The 22,500-nt window shown below is 35.0% G+C and overlaps 1 protein-coding gene across 3 annotated transcripts in view; it reads right to left on the bottom strand.

Annotated features, from left to right (window-relative positions):
- The window catches only part of LOC135226489 (uncharacterized), a 389,188-nt gene that overhangs the window by 104,654 nt on the left and 262,034 nt on the right, over positions 1 to 22,500 (bottom strand). For all 3 annotated transcript variants that reach the window (XM_064266106.1, XM_064266105.1, XM_064266107.1), the window contains one exon: positions 6,630 to 7,511. In XM_064266106.1, coding sequence (XP_064122176.1) covers positions 6,630 to 6,672 — 43 coding nt within the window. In that variant the 5' untranslated portion in view covers positions 6,673 to 7,511. The remainder of the gene's footprint in view (positions 1 to 6,629; positions 7,512 to 22,500) is intronic.

Genomic DNA, 22,500 nt, shown 5'->3' with positions numbered 1-22,500 from the left:
GTGTATACAAACTTTATGGCTACATAGAAACAAACACACATACACACACGCGCACCATTTTTTAGATGAGTAATTATTGTAATTTGATTTTATTGTAATTTTCTGCTTGAAAATGGGGCTGGTCCCCGAAACGTCGCGTTGAATAAACTACGCCAATATGAAACAAACGTCTGTATTTCAACCCTTCCCGCTATATACACACGTATGTATACACATACACACACACACACACACAAACACACACACACACATATACATATATATTTATATATATATATATATATATATATATATATATACTATGGTATTTATACACACACACACACACACACACACACCATAAATATAAAAAATATATAACATAAATTAGATATACTATATATAAATATAATATAATATAATATAATATATTATATAATATATAATATATAATTATATATATATATATATATATATAATAAATTAAATATATATATATATATATATATATATATATGTATACACACAAACGTAACCTGACATGTAAATAAGCGTCAAGCTGAACTCTCATCACAATAAATCCTCTGAGGGCAGAGGCATCCAGAGAGATGAGCACACCTCGCTCTCTCTCTCTCTCTCTCTCTCTCTCTCTCCTCTCTCCCTGTGGCTTTGCCCTCGCTTTGTGTGTTTGGTATGTGGGATACGAGAATTCAAAGGAAGAGAGAGAGAGAGAGAGAGAGAGAGAAGGTTTGGAACACAGCGCCGAGGCCAAGACCTAAGGGGTGTGGGGGTTTGCCCTGGGCGGGGGGAGGGAGGGGGGCGTTTGGTTGTTTCGGTGGTGGGAAGGGGGTGAGGGGTGGGTGGGAGGGGGTTTAAGGGACCAGTCGCATGAGGTGCTTCCGACTGAAAATTAATGTTGGGACTTATACACGTTGCCTAATTTGGCGTCCTATTCACCCAAACACGGAGATGCAACATCCAATGTGAGGTGAACAAATGAACGGTGTGTGTGAGAGAGAGAGAGAGAGAGAGAGAGAGAGAGAGAGAGAGAGAGAGCAGCCTCGTCAAATGCGAAGTCACGGAATCCCCAATCAAAAAGATTTGAAGTAAAAAGCATTGTTTTTCATAAATGCCAGGCGGAAACGGAATGATAACTGAGAGAGAAAGAGAGAGAGAGAGAGAGAAAGAGAGAGATTTACATAATACAGTCACGTAATGTCAAGCTGTAAAAAAAATATATATGTATGAGACAGTTTTAACATAAATGAATGATTTTCAAGAAAACAGTATGACTGGCATAAAAAAGAGAGAGAGAGAGAGAGAGAGAGAGAGAGAGAGAGAGAGAGAGAGAGAGAGAGAAAGAGAGAGAAACCTCCTTCAGCAGAGTAATAATATGCAACATTGCGTTACAAATAAAACCATAAATCCATCATAAATGAACGGTATTAAATTTGATGTTCTTGAATCATCTGCAGGAATTAAATAAACAGAGCGTTTCATGGTACAATTCGCGGTTCGTCCGGGAAGAGATATTGTCCCAACTAGCAATCTCTGAGCAGGTCACGTAATGGCCACGGGGAACTCTTACATTTTTTCTATTTTATTTATCATCAATTACTCATTACACAAACACGCACACACATATATATATTTTTTCTTTCTTTTTTGGCAGAGGTGTTGTTTATGAACAACATATATATGTATTTTTCAATTCTAATTCAAGGTAAATAGTAAATCTCTCTCTCTCTCTCTCTCTCTCTTCTCTCTCTCTCTCTCTCTCTCTCTCTCTCTGTATATATATATATATATATCTATATATAATATATATATATATATATATATATAGTATATATATATATATATATATATATATGATATATATATATATATATATATATATAGATATATATATATATATATATATATAATATATGTATAATATATAATATATCTATATATATAGAGTAATATTTTATATATTTATTTATATATGATATAATATATATATATATATATATATATATGATATATATATATATTATCCATATAAATATGTGTGCATATACATATGTGTATATGTACACATATATTTAGTATATGTATGTATGTGTGTATTTACATATACAACAAACGTCTTAGGGATTTCTTCACGTCTGTAAGATTGTTTAGTATTCCGCTGCCCCAGAGGATTAACTTTTGCCGTGGCTCCTGATTCCAGAGGGGAGCTTGGATTCCCACCCCACCAACCAACCGACCCCCCGACCCCACTCAAAAAAAAACGTGGTGTTACATAAGCAAGGAACTAAGGAATGTGTCAGAGATACACCTTTTCTTTTCTGGGTACTAGGATCTCACCTTACATGGATTTTTTTCAGTATTTCTTTTCATTTTTTATTCTTTGAAGATTTTTGTTGTTGTTGTTTATTTATTATTATTCCCCTGCTTTCTTTCTAATTTTAATGCTGTGATGCAGTGAAAAGTCAACAAAAAACGAAAACTTCACTATCATTATTTTTGTTTGAAACGACTATTTTCTAAACCTTCGTATAACATGAACACAAAACCCTCACTTCTCGAAACTACTTAAAACTGCCGTTTCAGTAAAGTTTACGTGAGGCCATCAGAGCTATATATAACCTATGCAAAAACCAGCTACCTCTAAGAATCTTTATACAGTAAGACAGTTTTTCTAACCTTTACACCTCATCTACAGTTAATGTAACCAATGCAAAAAACTATAGTTCCCAGAATTATTGCATAGAACCCCAATACTACAACCTTAACTTATAACACCTTGTCTATATCTTATGCATAATGCTGGACAGAAAAAAAAAAAAAAACTATTCCCATGTACAATACAACTGTTTTTAAAATATTCAATAAAGCAGACAAATTCTATAACCTATGGACAATATCACTGCTCATAGAAAACCCGGTAATTTCCATAACTTTTGCATCAAACTATGATTTATGTAACATTTTAGATGAACGATCTTTTTTGGTAACCTCTTCAGAGTGTCATTTTTATATGGCCTTTTGGACAAAGCGGAAATTTCCATAACCTTTGTAACATGCAATTCTGTAAAATGACGTCTTAGGCACAATGGCAATTTATTCAGATCTTGCACTATACAAGAGTTTCCAAAGCCTTTGGTGCTCTAAGGGAAAGAACCTTTCAATGTATCAAGATCATCAAAATAGAAAATAAAACATGCAAACATCTCGCATAGACGTTTCCAAAATTGATTACATCCTGGACTAAAAAGATGGGTGATTAAGTAATGAATTGCTTTAATTGGTTTGACGACATGTGTGGTTATGGACGACGGAGCTAAAATGAGCCAAACGAAACGCGTTTTAAAGATCGTAACATAAAAATCGTTTGTTTATGGTTCCCTTCTTAGACTGTAGGAACGTTGAAAGGTTGACTTATACCAAAGGTTTCTAAAAGATTTAATACTTTTTCTATTGACCAACGCAAAACCTTTGCTACATTTGTTTATATCAATGATCTTTCACAATAACCAACACACTTGGTTTTCATTTCGTCACCAGCCATGGGCTGATTCTCGCCCCTTTTCTGTAGCATTGCACCAAGCAGTTTGTGTACTGAAGCCAAATCATGCAGAGGAATTTGGCACCAGTAGAGAGTTTCACAGATACTGAATTGAATTCAATATAGGATTTAGGCCAAAATTCAAGCACTGGAACCTATGAGATCATTCAGTGCTGTAACGGAAATTGACATTTCCTATGACTATGATTCAATCGTTAGGGGAGGATGGGAAGCAAGAGGGAAGAACGAGAATATGAAAGGAGGTACAGTGAAAGGAACGAAAGGGGTTGCAGCTAGGGGTCGAAGGCATGCTGCAAAGAACCTTAAGTACCGCCTACGGTGTACCGCACTGATGGCATTATCCTCCTACGGGGTTTTCGAGAGGTTTACACCAGCATAAAGAAAGACACTGCATGCACGAGGCTACATTTTTCACCAATATGGTAAAAATAATGCTGAGAAGTTATTCACAAATGCAGGAAAAATACTATCCACACAATTCAGCATTTCTCACCATTATAAAATCTGCCACTAAGCGGAATATTTTGCCCCAAAACATAAAAAAAGAAAAATATTTTCATATGGTGCAAGTTAAAAAAAAAATTGACACCGAAAATCAAGCTACCAAAAATTTGCTCAGGTGATAGCACCTGAGGTTGTCAGTTGAGAGAACACAGGTAAGAACATTTGATCGTTCTGTAACAATGCAGGTGGCGTTAATTATAAACCCTTCCAACAATTTTGGGAGGTTAATTACTTGGGGTTGAAGAAACCCTCTTTAGCTACTGCACCTGTCGTTGTAAACAAATGCAGAAGTTGGGTTAATTATACGACACTACATTATTGGCTTCTCACAACAATAGTATCACGCTTAGTGTAATGAGAGAGAGAGAGAGAGAGAGAGAGAGAGAGAGAGAGAGAGAGAGAGAGAAAGGGCCCTTCAAATATTTGGTACTATGGAACTTCATAGTTTTCATTTCATTAATGAAAAGAGAGGGAGAGAGAGAGAGAGACTCATATTTTTGTCATTGTGGAGCTTCATAGTTTTCAGTAATTGATAAAAAGAGAGAGAAAAGAAAAAGAGAGAGAAGAGAGAGAGACGAGAGAGAGAGAGACTCATATTTTTGTCTTGTAGCTTCAAGTTTTTAGACAAGATAAAAAGAGAGAGAGAGAGAGAGAGAGAGAGAGAGAGAGAGAGATTTCACGTTACCACCTCGATTTTAAAGCTTACTAAGAGTTCGCATAATGTTCTGGATCTTAGCTGTAATGTTGCTTAACTCCTGCACTCTCCCTGGTTTTAAATATATATTTTTTCTTTTTACCTAACAGCTTCCTGTCTGTTGTTTTTGATGCGATATCTTCTCTCTAGCCTATTCTATTTCACATCTCCGTATTTGTTGAGGAGTTAGAACAGAAATGGTGCCATCTGAAAAATATTCCTCTTCTTTTATTTTTATTCTTATACGAGCTTACATAGTGAGAAAAGTGAAGGATGCCTAAGGAGGCAGGATGCAACCCGGAACCCCACACTATAAATGCCACCAAATCGAATAGGATGACTGAGATAGAATTTTTTTAAATTATTATTTTTTTTTCAATGTTATCATTACTTGTGAAGAGCGACGATACGTGTAATATTGAGATGAGTGGTACAGCGACTGCAGGCGCCAACGAACCGCTGATGAGTCTTCAGATATTGTGAAAAGTTTTCTCAGTGGAACTTGCGCCCTTGATTTAGCAGCTACAAGAACATAAAGCAGATTCATAACTTAAATATTCAGAAGACCAGGCACCTTTAATTATATCAGTTCCTGAGATTTAAAAGCTCCTCGTTGGCCGAGTGGATTTCGCGCTCGGCTACCAATCCGGTGGTCCGAAGTTCGATTCTCGGCTCGGCCAACGTGGAACCAGAGGAATTTATTTCTGGTGACAGAAATTCATTTCTCGATATAATGTGGTTCGGATCCCGCAATAAGCTGTAGGTCCCGTTGCTAGGTAACCAGTTGGTTCCTAGCCACGTAAAAATATCTAATCCTTCGGGCCAGCCCTAGGAGAGCCGTTAATCAGCTCTGTGGTCTGGTAAAAGTAAGATATACTTAACTTAACCTGAGATTTAAAGGCGAAACAATGACGCAATTCTCGGCCTATAAATTGACTAGTGATCCGAAAACCAGGCCAAGCCGAAAAATGGTGCAGGAAAAGTTATGGCCAAATTCAAAGGAATATATCAAAATTTTTTTTATCAAAATCAGACGAAATGCTGCATTACTGAATTATATTGTGACCTTGAAAAATAGGCCAAGGTCAAACATAGTTGGAAAGATCATCTCGAACTCTTACATTTACCCTCTAAGTTTCATCAGACGCAAAAGAAATACAATGTTGACTTTCAAACTGAACTGTCCTTAAGAAATAGGTCACTAGCATCTGGGAGGACAATAACCAGCCACAAAGGATACTTAGTAATGAAGTTAATGATACCACCGAAAGTGACAACTATATGTGAGGCGAGTCTCTTTCTTTTCTAAAAAAAAAAAACAGTAGCAGAGAATGAACAAACAATAATACAAAGGGATGGCCGAAAGAAAGAATAATTGTGCAAAGGAATAGCTGAACAAAAGAATGAATGAACAAAAGGTCTGGAACCACCTGTCCCACCTGTCATCCCAACAACATGTCAGAAATGTGGAAGATTTTCGAGCCATGAAATATTAGAAAAACAAATAATTGTGACAAAAGCAGTCTATTATCGGGCGCTTGTGTAATACAGAATGGTATCAGTGGATATTGCCTATTATCTTTGGTTTTATTTTTTTATCATGTTATCTTATGTATCTACACTGTATCTTATTGTATATTCTTTGTATATTCCATGTATATGGCATTGAGCTGAAAATAAAAATTATTATTATTATTATTATTATTATTATTATTATTATTATTATTATTATTATTATTATTAACCAGTTATAAATTGCATATAAAGTATGATCATTTGAATTCTATGATACACCGTATTGTCTGCTGTTGGTCATTTGCTGAAGATAGAAATATCCATAAGAAGAAAATAGCAATTTAAAATCCAAGGGCTTACCTATAGTCCCCAAGAACATGGCGTATGACAGAATGGAATACATAATCGACGAAGTCCTGGGAATGCAGACGAACCAAAATAATTTTCTTGTTGGCTAGTTGTTGTCTTTTTCCTTCTTTCTCCTCTTTCGATTGCCTTTTCCTAACCTAGTCTCTCTTCTTCCCCTCTTCTCCTATTACCCAACGCACCTTCTGGGAGTGACAAGAGAGAGTTGTGTGAGAGGGAGAGAGAGAGAGAGAGAGAGAGGGAGAGCGGGGAGTAGAGAGACACCAACACTCCAGATCAGAAACGCGCCTTCAACGGCCTCTCTCTCTCTCTCGAGGGGGCGACCAAGTTTCAACAACTATGGGACAACAAACGCACTTAGTTCGAATACATTGGAGCCGATGCTTACAAGTCCTGGACTGAGAAGGCGACCCCTTATTATCTCGCTCTCTCGTCACTCTTTCTCTGGCCCCTCTCTCCCTCTTTCTCTCTCTAAATCTCTCATGCTCGTTCCAGCAGTCGACGAGGTCGCTAATCGTCTCTTTCCAGATGCCGGAAGGGCTTTGTTTTTTTCTTTTCATATAGGCATGTCGACGGTTTCGTGTCTTCTTCTGTCTGGAAAACTTCGCGTCTGCTGCTTCTCCAGAAATATATTTTTCTTCTTAAAATAGAGAAAACGGTTTGAATTCTACCAGTTTTTTATTTTTCAATGAAAGGGCTATGTATACATCACTCGGATCAAAATGAGTATGTTTTGAAACTCATGTTTCTCATCACGACGCAAGAATGTACATCACTGATATTGGACACTGTCACACTTCTTTTTTTTTTTAAGAAAATATCCGCAGACGCTCCACGTTTAGTTGTTGCTCCCTTTAGAGAACCAGCATCAAGCTCCTGTGAAAGAGAAAAGAACAGTATGTAATATGTGACAGGAAAACGAACCTAAAGTAATGAAATAAAATTTTTTTAAAAAGTTCAGGATGTAGGAACAATTAGGATTCTTGTTTTCTTTGTATTGATTTTTTTGAACTTAATGATTATATGGATGCCATTATCATAACAACAACAACAACAACAACAATAATAATAATAATAATAATAATAATAATAATAATAATAATAATAATAATCTCATGATCCAGCGAATGAGAATTCAGCTCTCACAAGACAGAGCACACGGGACACTATAAATACTGTCTAATGACCTCATTCCGATAGTAATAATAATTATATTAGAAATAAATAGAAAAATGAATAAATATCAAGACCTGAAAATAGAAATAAGAAGGATATGGAATATGCCAGTGGAAATTGTACTCATAACCATAGGGACACTAGGCACGATCCCAAGATCCCTGAAAAGGAATCTTGGAAAAACTAGATGCCGAAGTAGCTGTCCAGGACTCGTGCAGAAGAGTGTGCTCCTAGAAACAGCGCACATTTAAGAAAAATGATGGACTCCTAAGGAGGCAGGATGCAACCCGGAACCCAACACTACAAAAACCACCCAGTTGAATGGGATGACTGTGATATATATATATATATATATATATATATATATATATATATATATATATATATATATATATATATATATAAATATATAAATATACTTAAAAAATCACTGTAGATGCACGTGACTTCATAAATAAGCGAATCCCACAGGAGTAAAGACGAAAGCGCTTGGATTTCTGACTACTATTTTCCTGTGGGATTCGTAATATATATATATATAGATATATAATATATCTAAATATATATATATATTATTAATATATTAATGGATATATAATATACGTAAATATATAAGTATATAAATAGATAATTCATATATATATATATAATTGTTATATATATAGAGATATATAAGGGAAGTATATTATCATATATTATATAGTATATATATATATATGAGAATATATATATATAGTATATATACTATATATATATATATATATACACGTATATATGCATACATATATAGATTATATAATATATATATATATATATATATAATATATAATTATATATATATATGTACGTAACATATATCTATATATATATATATTATATATACATATATATATATACATATATATATATATATATATATATATATATATATATATATATATATATATATATATATATATATTATATATATATATATATATATATTATCATTATACTACTAACCTGTTAGCAGTCATTAATAAAATTATTGTACAATTGTGAGCAAAATGCGTTACCACCTTGGGCCATTTTCCTACTGGACTATCGCCTACCAACTTTCAACATTTCAAGAAAATCCATATACACGAACTCAAGTTCTGAAGGAAAGTAGAGCTTAGATTTATGGGGTGTACTCGAATAAATTCAAATCTTTAGACAGGTCAATGCAAGGGCCCTCTCCGTCACTATCTTGTTTTGATTAAACTGTCTTGATTTGGACGTCTATGTCCATCTTTTCCGACTTGAATCATCCAACACGTCATATTTGTTTTTTATTTTATCTTTTTTCTTCTGGTCTGGGATAGAAAACGGAACTTGGTTGCCGTCCACTTGGTCGTTACTCTATTATTATTATTAATTATTCAGAAAATGAACCCTAGTCCTATGGAACAAGCCCACAGGGGCCACTGACTTGAAATTCCAGCTTCCGAAGAATACGGTGTTGGTTTAAAGGAAGTGTCATTGGGTAATAAGAAATGCAGAGAGTAAATCAGTCATTAGACAGGAAATAATAAGTTAACAAATGAATAAATACATAGATGAAAATGTCAGTCTATTATTTCAATATACAAGAAGAATTGTAAGGCAGCAGCACGAGAAGCTTCCAAGGAATATGTCGTTAGTTTAAAAGAAGTGAAAGAGAAAAATAGTTATTAGAAAAGAAAAAATTGGTTAACCAATGAACAAATATATAGATGAAAATGTAAGTAGATTATTTAAATAACAAGGACAATTTTAAGGCAGTAATACCGAGATGATGGTACCAAACAAACTTTGAGCAATGAGGAAAACACTGAGAAATTCCAACGCAGAGAGGTAAAGAACAAAAAGTCTAGATTATTAACGAAACGAGAGAGAGAGAGAGAGAGAGAGAGAACGATTTCACTACTTTATGATTTATGCAACAGTCATTTCTGGACCAGCCCTTGGGTCATACAGCCTTCATAGTGAGTTTCTAGGTTTCTCTGTTGTTAACAAAGCCCTTGCCACCTAACGTAGGCTTAATTAAACCTTACGTCTCCTCTGCCTAACGCGGCAGAGAGAGAGAGAGAGAGAGAGAGAGAGAGAGAGAGAGAGAGAGTGTGTGTGTGTCCAAGGCTCTTGACAAGGATGGACTTCAGTCCCTCCTCTACTGACTCTCCTCGACTCGTTCAGTGAGATAGTTCGGTCACTCGAGTCAGGACTCGTTCATTAAGATACTTTGATATTTCGCTGACAATAAAAATAGCATTCTCTTCCGTAACACATCCAACGAGAGCGTTTGTTGCTGTTTGACAGAAGGAACGCGTTTCGTCCAATTGTAGTTAGTTCAATAACATTCTGACAGTTTCCACAAGGCTTCGAAGGATTGTTCTTCAATAGTCGTGTTCTTCAGGGGAATTAAATGAGTAAATTTTTCAGAGACAGAGAGAGAGAGAGAGAGAGAGAGCCCGTTTTACTCTTCTGTGGCAAAATATGAGTCTTATTCTTCTCTCTCTCTCTCTCTCTCTCTCTCTCTCTCTCTCTCTCTCTCTCTCTCTGAATGCAAAATTTACTCCTTTAATTCCCCTAGAAGGACACGACTTTTGAAGCACAATTCTTCGAAGCCTTGTGGAAAATATTGTCAGATACGAAACCGGATGTCATGGCTTCGACTGAAAGGGAGGACTAGCAATCAAAATTTGGACTAAGAAAAATAAATAAATAAATAACTTTATTTTACTGTTATAAGAAATAATGAAAAACATTGGAATACCACAGCAACTCGATAAGATTAGCTGGATTTTCAATAAAGAGACATTACATGCGAAGTCTTGGATCTAAAAAGATGTAATGGATGTTGCTGTTAAGGGAGTGAATCTGATGTTATGCCTGGGAATGCATGAATCTAATGCAATGCACAATGCATTCGCCGAGGCTCAACGCTGGCTGGAAAGAGTAATGCATTGCATGACGAGGTGTGATGACCCTAGAGAGCAAAATTATTTTCATCAAAGTATTCGAACATGATGGATCATGCAATAAAAAAAGAAAAAAAAGATGGCAAAACTGTTTGGCAACACTCCCCTGTACGAGCAATTAGCTCAAAAACCGAAGGAAACCAACAGCCATATGGGATTAAGATTAAGTTTTCTAGCTTGTAGAATGTTTCGTCTAAGCATAAATAAGTACTAAATCCAATACTAGGAGCTTTCAAACAATACACTGAACCAAGTTTACTAATTTAATCAACTGTTTACATTAAAGTTAGGTAATATTTTGCAATTGTTTACATTAAAATTCGGTAATATTTTGCAATTGCTTACATTTAAATTAGGTAACACTTTGCAATTGCTTACATTGAAATTGGGTAATATTTTGCAATTGTCTACATTAAAATTAGGTAATATTTTGCAATATTTGCATTGAAATTAGGTAATATTTTTCAACTGTTTACATTAAAATTTACATTAAAAATCGGTAGTATTTTGCAATTGTTTACATTAAAATTCGGCATTATTTTGCAATTGTTTACATTAAAATTAGGTAACATTTTGCAATTGTTTGCATTGAAATTAGGTAATATTTATCAACTGTTTACATTAAAATTTAAATTAAAAATCGCAAATATTTTGTAATTGTTTACATTAAAATTCGGTAATATTATGCAATTGTTTACATTAAAATTAGGTAATATTTTTCAACTGTTTACATTAAAATTAGGTAATAATTTTCAACTGTTTACATTAAGATTAGGTAATATTTTTCAACTGTTTACGCAAAAGTTAGGTAATATTACCTAATTAAAATTAGGTAATATTTTTCAACTGTTTACATTAAAATTCGGTAATATTTTGCAATTGTTTACATTAAAATTAGGTAATATTTTTCAACTGCTTGCATTAAAATTAGGTAATATTTTTCAGAGGTTTATATTAAAATTAGGTAATATTTTCAAACTGTTTACATTAGAATTAGGTAATATTTTTCAACTGCTTGCATTAAAATTAGGTAATATTTTACAGAGGTTTACATTAAAATTAGGTAATATTTTCCAACTGTTTACATTAGAATTAGGTAACATTTTTCAGGACGACGTTCATAAGCTTTATACTCAAAGATTCTTTATTCATACACTTCAAAAAAGCTTTGATTATAATACATGACGACTAAACTGATTTCTTTGAATGTTAGTTGGTTTCTTAGAAAAGGACAAACAATATCCTAACACGTGACTTTCACTGACATGAGACAAAATATATATAGGCGTCTGGAAATAGATTATGACCAAAGTTAAATTTCCTAGGCCCACAGAGGCAAAAATATGTTTATCCATGTTTGCTTCTTTTAGATTTGAACAGCCAACAGTGACTACGACTCTAGTAGACAAATTCTTACTCATTGGACAACAACTTTTATGTATGTCGCTAAAAAAGTGTTTATACGTAGATATGTACGCTCCATGTTTCTGTATTTAATTATTTATTTACTTATACGTGTTCCTATATCTATTTGCATTTCTCATTTGATTTAATTATAATTAAATGTCTTCTTGCAGGCATTTGAAGTCTATACTATTAAAACTAACTGGTTAGGTAATCCTTTGTTATTAATACTAATGAAAATCATGTGATCTGGATTTTTTTGTATAGCTTTAATGGCAAAATTAAAAATCTATGTAGTTTTTTCGCCTGAAAATTTACTAATCCCCAATAATAAAAAAAGAATTATATATATACATATATATTTAACGTGGCTATTTATATACATACATACATACATACAAATACATATATATATATATATATATATATATATATATACACACATATATATATATATATATATATATATATATATATATATATATATTATATATATATATATTTTTTTTTTTTTTTTTTTTTTCCTCAAAAATTTCATGGCTCATGTAGGTTGCATTAGCTGAATATATACCAAAGTGGATTAATAATAATAATAATAATAATAATAATAATAATAATAATAATAATAATAATAACCCAGACTTGTCTGTAGACGTCTGTTGAGGAATTTTGCATCCTTAACGGTTTGTTTCTCATTAGCGTCTATACATCTCAAATCATTACATAAATGCAATAAACACCCACGAACGCGGAAGGTAAAAGCCAGCGAAGACGAGATTTTACGGCGCCACCCACGAGTGAGAAAGCCAGCCATGCGAGTTCGCCCCGTATGGCACCATTCGAGAGATGCATAACTTGCCATACAGTGAAGAAGAGGCACTAGCTCAAGCCTCTCTACTGGCACCAATCTCTTCAAAGAGAAATAGTGCCATTTTTATGACCCGGTTTCAAACCCCCTCTCTAGCTATTTGCCGTCATGGCTGCGTGAATATCTATTTCTCTTTTTATATCCTTTCGTTTTACCTACCGCTCCACGTCCTCCGATACCTTCCCATCCCCCTCTTACCCACACCTACCCTTCCCCCCTTCTCTTAAACTGCTGTCCTATTAATCAGGGGTTGGTTCAGCTGGGTTCTTCAAAGGGAGCAGAAAACTGTCTTCCGATATTTTTTTTTTTCGCAGGTTGCGTTGTTGATTTTAAGGGTACTGGTCAAATTATTTTGTTTATCGTTGCCTTTTATTCTTAACGATACTGCTTTGCTCTCCAGGAAAGTTCAGATTTTGGAATGATTCAAGCTGTGGTATTTATATACATACATACATACATATATATATATATATATATATATATAATATATATATATATATATATATATATATATATATATAATATTCTCATTCTCTTAAGATTCCTGCGAAATCCAGATAAAAAGGAAAGGAAAATGTTGTAAGAAATCGAGAGTAAAAGGTCGTACTGAAATTAATTCAAGGATAACAACAGCGAAGTAAAATGAGAGAGAGAGAGAGAGAAAGGTGTTCTACATCGAAATAAAACCAAATAACGAAAGCTAGGAGGCGCCTCTTTTCGCGTGTACTTTTATATAAGCAAAATGGGGAGGTGGCCCATTCATTCCTGTAAGAGGTGAAAGCCATTCTCTTTATTGTCCTCCGGAGATTTTCCTTCGAAATACTTCGTTGCAGGATTCGCTTTCTGTGTCCCTGAATGGATGCTTAGATCTCTGTGTTCTTGTGTACGTTTGTCGAGGAAATGAATTCGGTGATTTGTTGATCCTGTTGAAACTTGAACTTAAAGGCCAAAACTAGTACTAAAACACCGAAACTAGTATTACTATAGTAGATTCACATCACCCGTACATCTGATGTTAAGGCCAGTCCCTTACGACGCTCCTGATTGGCTGTTGATAAACCGATCACAGGGCTGGAAACTCTTAGTCTCTCTCGAGAGTTCACATAGGCAGAATGTATATTCTACCTCTCCTGAGGAATACGTCTTTCAATAACATCCCTCAGGAGAGGTGGAACATACATCCGGCCTATGTGATCTCGAGAGAGACTGAGAGTTTCCAGCCCTGCGACTGGCTTATCAATAGCCAATCAGGAGTGTCGTAAGGTGATGTGAATCTACTATAGTACTATTAGTAATAAAACACCGAAAATAGTGCTAAAATGCCGAAACTATACTCTGTTTTTTACCATCTGTCCATCCGCCTGTGGTGTTTTCGCATGGTAACACTGCGTCCCGGGCTTTAAATAGTTACACTATGTGTAAGTTTTAGGTAAATAAAAGGATATCTGGGTGTACATTTACAAATGAAAAGTGTTTTAATAATTTACTGTATGCTATTTACACCGTTAATATTCGAAATAGGATATCATTTAAAGCCCGGGACGCAGTGTTACCATGCACAAACACCACAGGCGGATGGAGAGATGGAAAAAAATAGAGTATAGTACTTCTTTTCTTAGCAATCCATTGGTCTATTGAATGAGTTTTAATAATAATAATAATGAGAAAGAAAGAAAAAAAATTATAACTATCAAGACCTACAAAATAGAAATAAGAACGATATGGGATTTGCTAGGCACGATTCATAGATCCCCGAAAAGGAACCTGGAAAAACTAGATGCAGAAGTAGCTCCAGGACTCATGCAGAAGAGCGTGCTACTAGAAACGGGGCACGTAGTGAGAAAAGTGATGGACTCCTAAGGAGGCAGGATGCAACCCGGAACCCCACACTATAAAACACCCAGTCGAATAGGACGACTGTGATTGAAAATTTTATTATTATTATTATTATTATTATTATTATTATTATTATTATTATTATTATTATTATTTGTAAGAGGAAATCCCGAGAAAATAATCATTCTTTAAGTCCATCAAAGCAGGTGTCAAAGTCATATTTCTCTCTTCACTGTCCCTATCTATACCTTGATAACTAGTGACGTATCATATTTATTATAATTCATATTATAAGCTTAGATTTCCTCTCGTAAGGCGGTTCATCAATAAACATAATCTGGGATTATCTATTCTGGTGTTTAAGAACTTACTTAAATTGTTATCAAAGGGTTGGTTCTAGATTTCAAAATATTATCAGGATGAGCTTGTAAAAGTGATCCTTATCATCCTCACTTTAAGGCGATTCCAATGCTAACTTATCTTTTTTTTATTCATGAGGAAGAATCTAACCGACATACAAATATCAGCGTAAAAGTATTGCATTCTCTCGACCCTCATACAATGGGAAGTCAAGGATATCCTTTGAATCCGGAAAATAATAAAGGAAAATACGTTGATTTTAAGCATTGTCATCAATACTGTACGTTTTTGGTTCCCAGGTAAATAGTCTTAATTGCGTTTGCAGTCTGATTTCTCTAAGGAGCCTTCTTAGCGAAGAAGCTGAAGTTAACGAAATAAAGAGAGAAAAGTGGATATATCATTATGATCATCCTAATTGACAACTGCAACGATATCTTATTTTTGAATTTCCATTTTTAAATGACTGTAATATTGTGTATTACAGAATTTTGCTTTTACAAGTAAACATCCTTTTCGGTTAAATATTTGATAATCATGATACAATCATTGTAAATATGACACTATAATAAGATAGAGCACCATTTTTATGATTAGAAATAATAATCATAATAGTACTGTCTTTATTATAGTAATAGGAATTATTATGCTAATAATCTACTATCATTATAAAACACGATATTAATACTAATTATAACAATATAGAATCAACATTATTATCATGATATTAATAATGATAGTAAACATGAACAACAAATCTCACATTTCATTATAATAACAAGTATAGCAATCACAATCATGATGAAGATTGTTACACTGGAGAGTAACCATACCAATAACAATCCATTACACAATCAAGTCCAAAGCGAAGTAAACATGACCTTTCAAAACAATGACGAGGTCAGACGATTAGAACATAAAAGCAGATGATATTATACATATGAATTCGAGAGTGCTCTTCCGTAATCATTTCATTCTCGTAATTCTATCATATTTTCGTTTATTGCCTCATGTTTTTTCGGTTTATATTTTTCTTATGCGTTAGCCATTCCTTCAAGTTGTATGCATTGAATTTGGTTCAGGTTTTATAGTTAAATGCATGCTGGAAATACTCATATATTTTTCTAGGAGTCTCCTTTCGAATGTTCTTAACTATTCTCAGTTATCTTCTTTCCTTTTCCTTTAAGAGTTGTCTGTTTCAGCGTTACATAAAGAATATTTGCGGCTCAAGATGCATGATTGCATGCAATTCATACGCTGGAAATTCTGATATTTCTGCGTCCTGAGGAGATCTGCCTCACTTCTGAAAGCAAAAGCATATAATGCTTTAATGCATCCTGCGCAAATAAATCTTGAGAAGTAATATTCGGGAACAATATTCATATTTGCATTTTTACTGATTTATGGGAAGTTCAAGGGCTTACGATAATGTTTCGAGTTCAAGTGCATTTCTGATGTCTTTTGTTTTTAAACATTTTCCGCTTTTTAGTATTACCTTGTTTGTTGTTTTCATTTTTACGCAGAAAATATGAAAGTCTGCCCTTCTGTTTCTCCATTGGTAAGTTCTCTTTTTAGGGATCAGTCTTCAAAATATTTTGTGCCATTGAATACTAAACGATCATGTACCTACTCCGGAATTGAATACTGAATTGAATAAAGTGAATTTAGGGCAAAGGCCAAGCGTTGGAACCTATGAGGTCATTCGGCGATGAAACGGAAATTGCAGAGAGGAGAAATATATTAAGAAGAGATTAGCAATGTTATTCAAACTGATATTGCTGAAGCGAGCTGTATTTAAAGTCTTTTATGAACTGACATTCTTCCATATCAGCGAATCAACTAGGAAGATATCTGCATACTTTTACAATGATGGATTAAAAAAAAAGTCAGGTACTAAGCAGGAACTAAATTACTGTTGTTGGATTAAGGCAGGCTTGTGCCAGTATGGGTTCTCGCTCACAGTTGCACATTGTGACACCTTAATAGGATGTGAGCATAATGTGCCACATCTCGAGGCGGAAGCAGAAGTTTCCTCCTCAATAAAATGTCATTTCTCTCAGTTTTCTAAAATAGGAAAACTACAGACGATGGTCAAAATCATCACCCACTTTTCGAAAGCTTGAAACGATAACTTCGAGGAACTGTGTCAGAAGGATGAAGTTTCCACGAGTTCGCTGACATCCAGGCACGAGAACAATTACTGTAATAAGGGCCTGTCCACACCAGCGGGAATGCCCGCCGGGCACTTCCGGCTGTTTATATTTTCTCTCGCTTCTGAAGCAGTGCTACCAGACAATCGCATCGTTCTGGCTCCATACTCGGTCGGTCAGTATAGTGGAACGCTTTATGGGAACAGTGTTTGCCCGTGGGGCAGCGCCTGCTAGTATGGCCAGGTCTTAACGGTAGCACAGATGAGATGGCGCACATAGATGACTCCCATGATCTCAGTAGGTGTTGAAAATTACCTGAATACAAATCAACTATGAAAAAAAGGTAGAAGTAAGTAATGTTCGTTGTATTAACTATGAAAAAAAGGTAGAAGTAAGTAATGTTCGTTGTATTAACTAACATCAAAAGTAACATATCTTGATATTTATTTTCTACGAGCTTGATGGCACACGCTATGCTGCGCTTGACCACGTTGCTGCCAGTCACATTGCCCCCTACCCTCCCGATCCCCTATTTAACCCACCCCACCCAGGGTGGACAAACAGGTTTGCATGAGGAGGGTGGATGTGTCATGTCTCCTCAACCCTCCTAATCCCCTTACCTAACCCGTCCCCACCCGGGTTGGACAAACATAAAAGAGCCACTCGGATTTTATTATAGAAGATTGCTCATCCAGATTGATTCGGTAGTCACGAGTTCAATTCCTCGCTCTGCCAATGTGGAATCAGAGGAATATATTTCAGGTAATTAGAAATTCATTTCTCGATATTATGTGGTTTGGATCTCACAACAAGCTGTAGGTCCCGTTGCTAGTTAACCAATTGGTTCCTAGCCACGAAAAAACATCTAATCCTTCGGGCCAGCCCTAGGAGAGCTGTTAACAAACTCAGTGGTCTGGTAAAACTAACGTACACTTTTATTAATTTTTTTCTTTTTGCTCATACAGATAATTGCTTGTAAAACTTTCGCAGTCATAAATTAAAACAGCTTTATAATTTACGTAACGCACAAAACCCAGTGCAAGCATAATTCACGATCATTTACTTTCTCCTCTCAATGACCAAGCGGACGTCGTTATGATTGGTCATGTATTTCACCCAAAGGTAGGTATCACCTCTAAGAACATCTTAGTTTAACCAGACCACTGAGGTGATAAACAGCTCTCTTATGGCTGGCCCGAAGGATTAGATATTTTTACGTGGCTAGGAAGCAATTGGTCACCAAGCAACGGGACCTACAGCTTATTGTGGGATCCGAACCACGTTGTATCGAGAAATGAATTTCTAATCATCTCCATAAAGAAATTCCTCTGATTTAACGTTGGCAGAGCAGCGGGTTGATTGAGCTCGCGACTGCCGAATCGGTAGACGAGAACGTAAACAGTTCGTCCAACGGAGTATCACCTCTAAAAAAAAAAACCTTCTCTATTTATGGCATACTTAAAGCTAAAGGAAACTGAATGACGAGGCGCGAAATCGGGTCGATTTTAAGAAATGTCTTATGAAAATGTAATATGTAGAATTTACTATGTAGATTTAATGCAAAATCATTATGATAATTAAATTAAGGTTTAAATAAAAAAATTGGAACTTTATTAAATATGATTATACTTTTAGGAAATAAAATTCAAAATATGTAATCTGTACAATTCATAATGTTAATATAATGTAAAATCATTACTTTATTATGTTAATATTAGTTAGAAAATTGTAACCCTCACCTAAAGGAAATTGTGGATAAACCACACTTTACATTACTCTTACTATGACTTAACTCTAAACTATTCCCTACTATGGTTAGTTAACTAACTGCTCTCACTCTTCTTTCATCCATCTGACCTATTAGCTAAAAAAAAAAATAAAATAAAAAACTCTCTTTCTCTCTCTCTCTCTGGGTGACCCGTGGTACGCGAACGACTGCTCGCCTGGAGAGGATCCGCTCACGACGGTAGTCTAACTCGCCCCCGGGGGGTGGGGGCCCAGTTAAACGAGACTAATCCGAGGTTTAAATGCAATCCATGAATAATTTATGCGTGTGTCCCACTCCTCCATCACCTATTTTTCTTCTTTTGCCTTCCCTCTTTCTTATTCCCTTTCCCTTCTCTAATTCATTACTCTCCATCTATTACTCTCGCCCGTTCCCTTTGTTCATTGCTCGGGTGACTTATTTCGTGCCAATTCTCCGCCCTTTTTCTCGCCGACTCTCACTCTCTACCTTCTGAATAATTAATGATCGCAACCAGCGACAAATGAGTCCCTCTTCTCCGTGTATTGAAAACTAAAAGCTGTTTGAACGGAGATGCAGAGCCCTGGGATCGTTCCCATAGCCAACCCCCTCCCATCTTTCCTCTGCCTTCCTGTTTAAACGATTCTCTTTCATTGCGGATTTTAATTACTGGTTTCTCCATTTATGATTTATTCTTCTTGTTTATTCGTTCAAATTAAGTGGATGTTGCGGTCAAGATAGCTTTTCTGATGATGTGTGTCCTGTCTCTTAGATGTAAGTATTTTGGCCAATGCTAAAATGTTTCTTCACTGGTAGAAGATCGTGCTTGTTGTAACGCCACATTTATATATCTTTATGTCAATCAATCATTCATTCTGTATGTGTCCGTTTTATGGGAATGCAATGATCTCCATCCCCTATTCTCTTTTTATTGCAATTTCATATTATTGAAGAGTAAAAACTAATTTTATCTCTCGGCCTCGCTTCATTGAAATAATGTAGAAATGAATCTCTCTCTCTCTCTCTCTCTCTCTCTCTCTCTCTCTCTCTCGTAAGGAGCGTGACTTCAATTCTCTCCAATCGCTCGGTGAAACATCCTTGCATTCGTGTTATGAAAATACGAGCCGATAATCTGTTCAAGGGATGACTACGAGCCTGCCATGTGAACATATAGCCAAAGCGTGTAATAATATCTGGTCTATTCTTATTTTCTGTCAACTGGGTTGGAGCTAAGAATCTACAGACAATTTATAGTAAGTGTCATATCTACTTTTTTTTTAAGAGATGCTGATTTTTTTATTACATAAAATAGGAAATGTTGATATCAGTAGCAATGATAATTAGGGTGATATTGATAGGAATGTTCAGAGATCGAATTATACATATGTAGACTCGGGGTTGATAACAGTTCATTTCAACTTGACTACCTCAAGTTCCTCGTTAAACGAGTGGTTTACGTGCTCGCCTACCGATTCGGTAGGCCCGAGTTCGATCCCCTGCTCTGCCAACGTGGAATCGGAGGAATTTGTATCTAGTGATTAGAAATTCATTCTTCGATATAATGTGGTTCGGATCCCACAATAAGCTATATTTCCCGTTGCTAGGTAACCAGTTGGTTCCTAGCCACGTAAAAATATCTAATCATTCGGGCCAGCCTTAGGAGAGCTGTTAATCAGCTCAGTGGTCTGGTAAAACTAAGATATACTTAACATCTACTTTACTACTAAAATTTCTAGATACCTAGGATTAGTGCTTGACTGCTAAAGTTCTAAGCCCTTTTACGTCAAGGAAGTTCAGTAAAAAAAAAAAAATATTCAGGTTCTTCTATGTGGAACCAGTTAGACTGTTGCTATCTTATTTCTCTTTTACAGGAACTATCTTGAAACAGAAAGGGAAAATCCCTTTTCTTTTCATTTTACTCGGGCCCTGTTAGACAGCTTGATTTTAGACTATTTCTGGTACTCACCACTAATCTTTAATCACTACTCGAGAGTAGGCCTACAAACAACTTTGTTGTTGTTGTTGGGGGCGCGGGGGGGGGGGGGCGATTGGGAAAGCCCTATGGGAGCTTAAAAAGGTCTGAAAAGGTGTTCCGGATTGAGTTAAAGATACAGGAATTTTAGGATAGGATATCCATTTCATTTAGTAGAATGAAAATATATAAAAAATATTATGCATGTTAAACAGCACGGAAAAATTATTTCTTATAAAATATACCGTATTTATTTTAATTTTATTTGGTGAAACAAAGAGCTCTGTTATACTAGGTGACCTCGTAGGATTAGGCGCTCTCCTCTTGCTCCTATGCTTGTAACCCGTACGAACAATCTTCCTCATGGCTAAACCCTCCCAAACTTCTTGCTGTTTCAGTTTCGTGTTTTTTTTGTTTTGTTTTTTTCAAGACCGGGTTAGAAACGGTCAGTAAGGTATCCGATGCATTGGGCTTTGGTCTTGAAAAAATGGAAATGATCGTAGATACCTGAAGAACAACAAATACGAGGAGACAACCTCGGATATATTTTGTTACTAACAAAGGAACAAAGAGACTTAGAGGAGCATAGACGGATGAAGGAGGTGTGGATGACACTCAGCAACAGGCCAGAAATAAGACGAAAAAGACGTTTACTTGTATGTCCCAAGAAAGACTGGAATAAAGGCGAAAAAGAGGGATTCTGCAGGATCACAAAGAACTGATGAAGGAAGAGTTGGGTTTACCAATGGATAAAAAAAAAGGGGTCAAAAAACTAAGATGAAGTTCACAATAGTCAAATAAAGACTGGGAGAAAAGTAACTTGTAACACTCTAAGGTTTAGAAAGAGGATAATAATTACCATCCTATCCGGCAGAGAGGATCAAATTGGGCGAGAACCATGAGCAGGAACGGGTGAGGGAGCAACTCATGAATTTCCTTACGTTACCTTTGATTTACGTTATATATATATATATATATATAGATATATATAATTATATATATATATATATATGTGTGTGTATATACATATATATATATATATATATATATATATATATATATATATATATATGTATATACACACATATATATATATATAATATATATATATATATATATATATATATATACTATATATATATATATATATATATATATATATATATATATATATATATATATATATATATATACATAGAAATGTAGAATCTACTGGTCATTTTTACCAGTTACATATGTAAATCTAATACCCACAATGCCTCTTAACTTCTCAAATTCTTTGCTCTTTTTAGATACGCTTGTCTCTACAAAGCCTCGAGATCCAACTTCAAAGAAATATGAAATAAATAATGATGTCCGGTTGCGGGAAACGAACCCACC

The sequence above is a fragment of the Macrobrachium nipponense genome, chromosome 14 (assembly GCF_015104395.2).
Source record: "Macrobrachium nipponense isolate FS-2020 chromosome 14, ASM1510439v2, whole genome shotgun sequence".
NCBI lineage: Eukaryota > Metazoa > Arthropoda > Malacostraca > Decapoda > Palaemonidae > Macrobrachium > Macrobrachium nipponense.
Note: the sequence above shows the minus strand (reverse complement) of the source record. Positions and strands in the feature narration are given on the sequence as shown.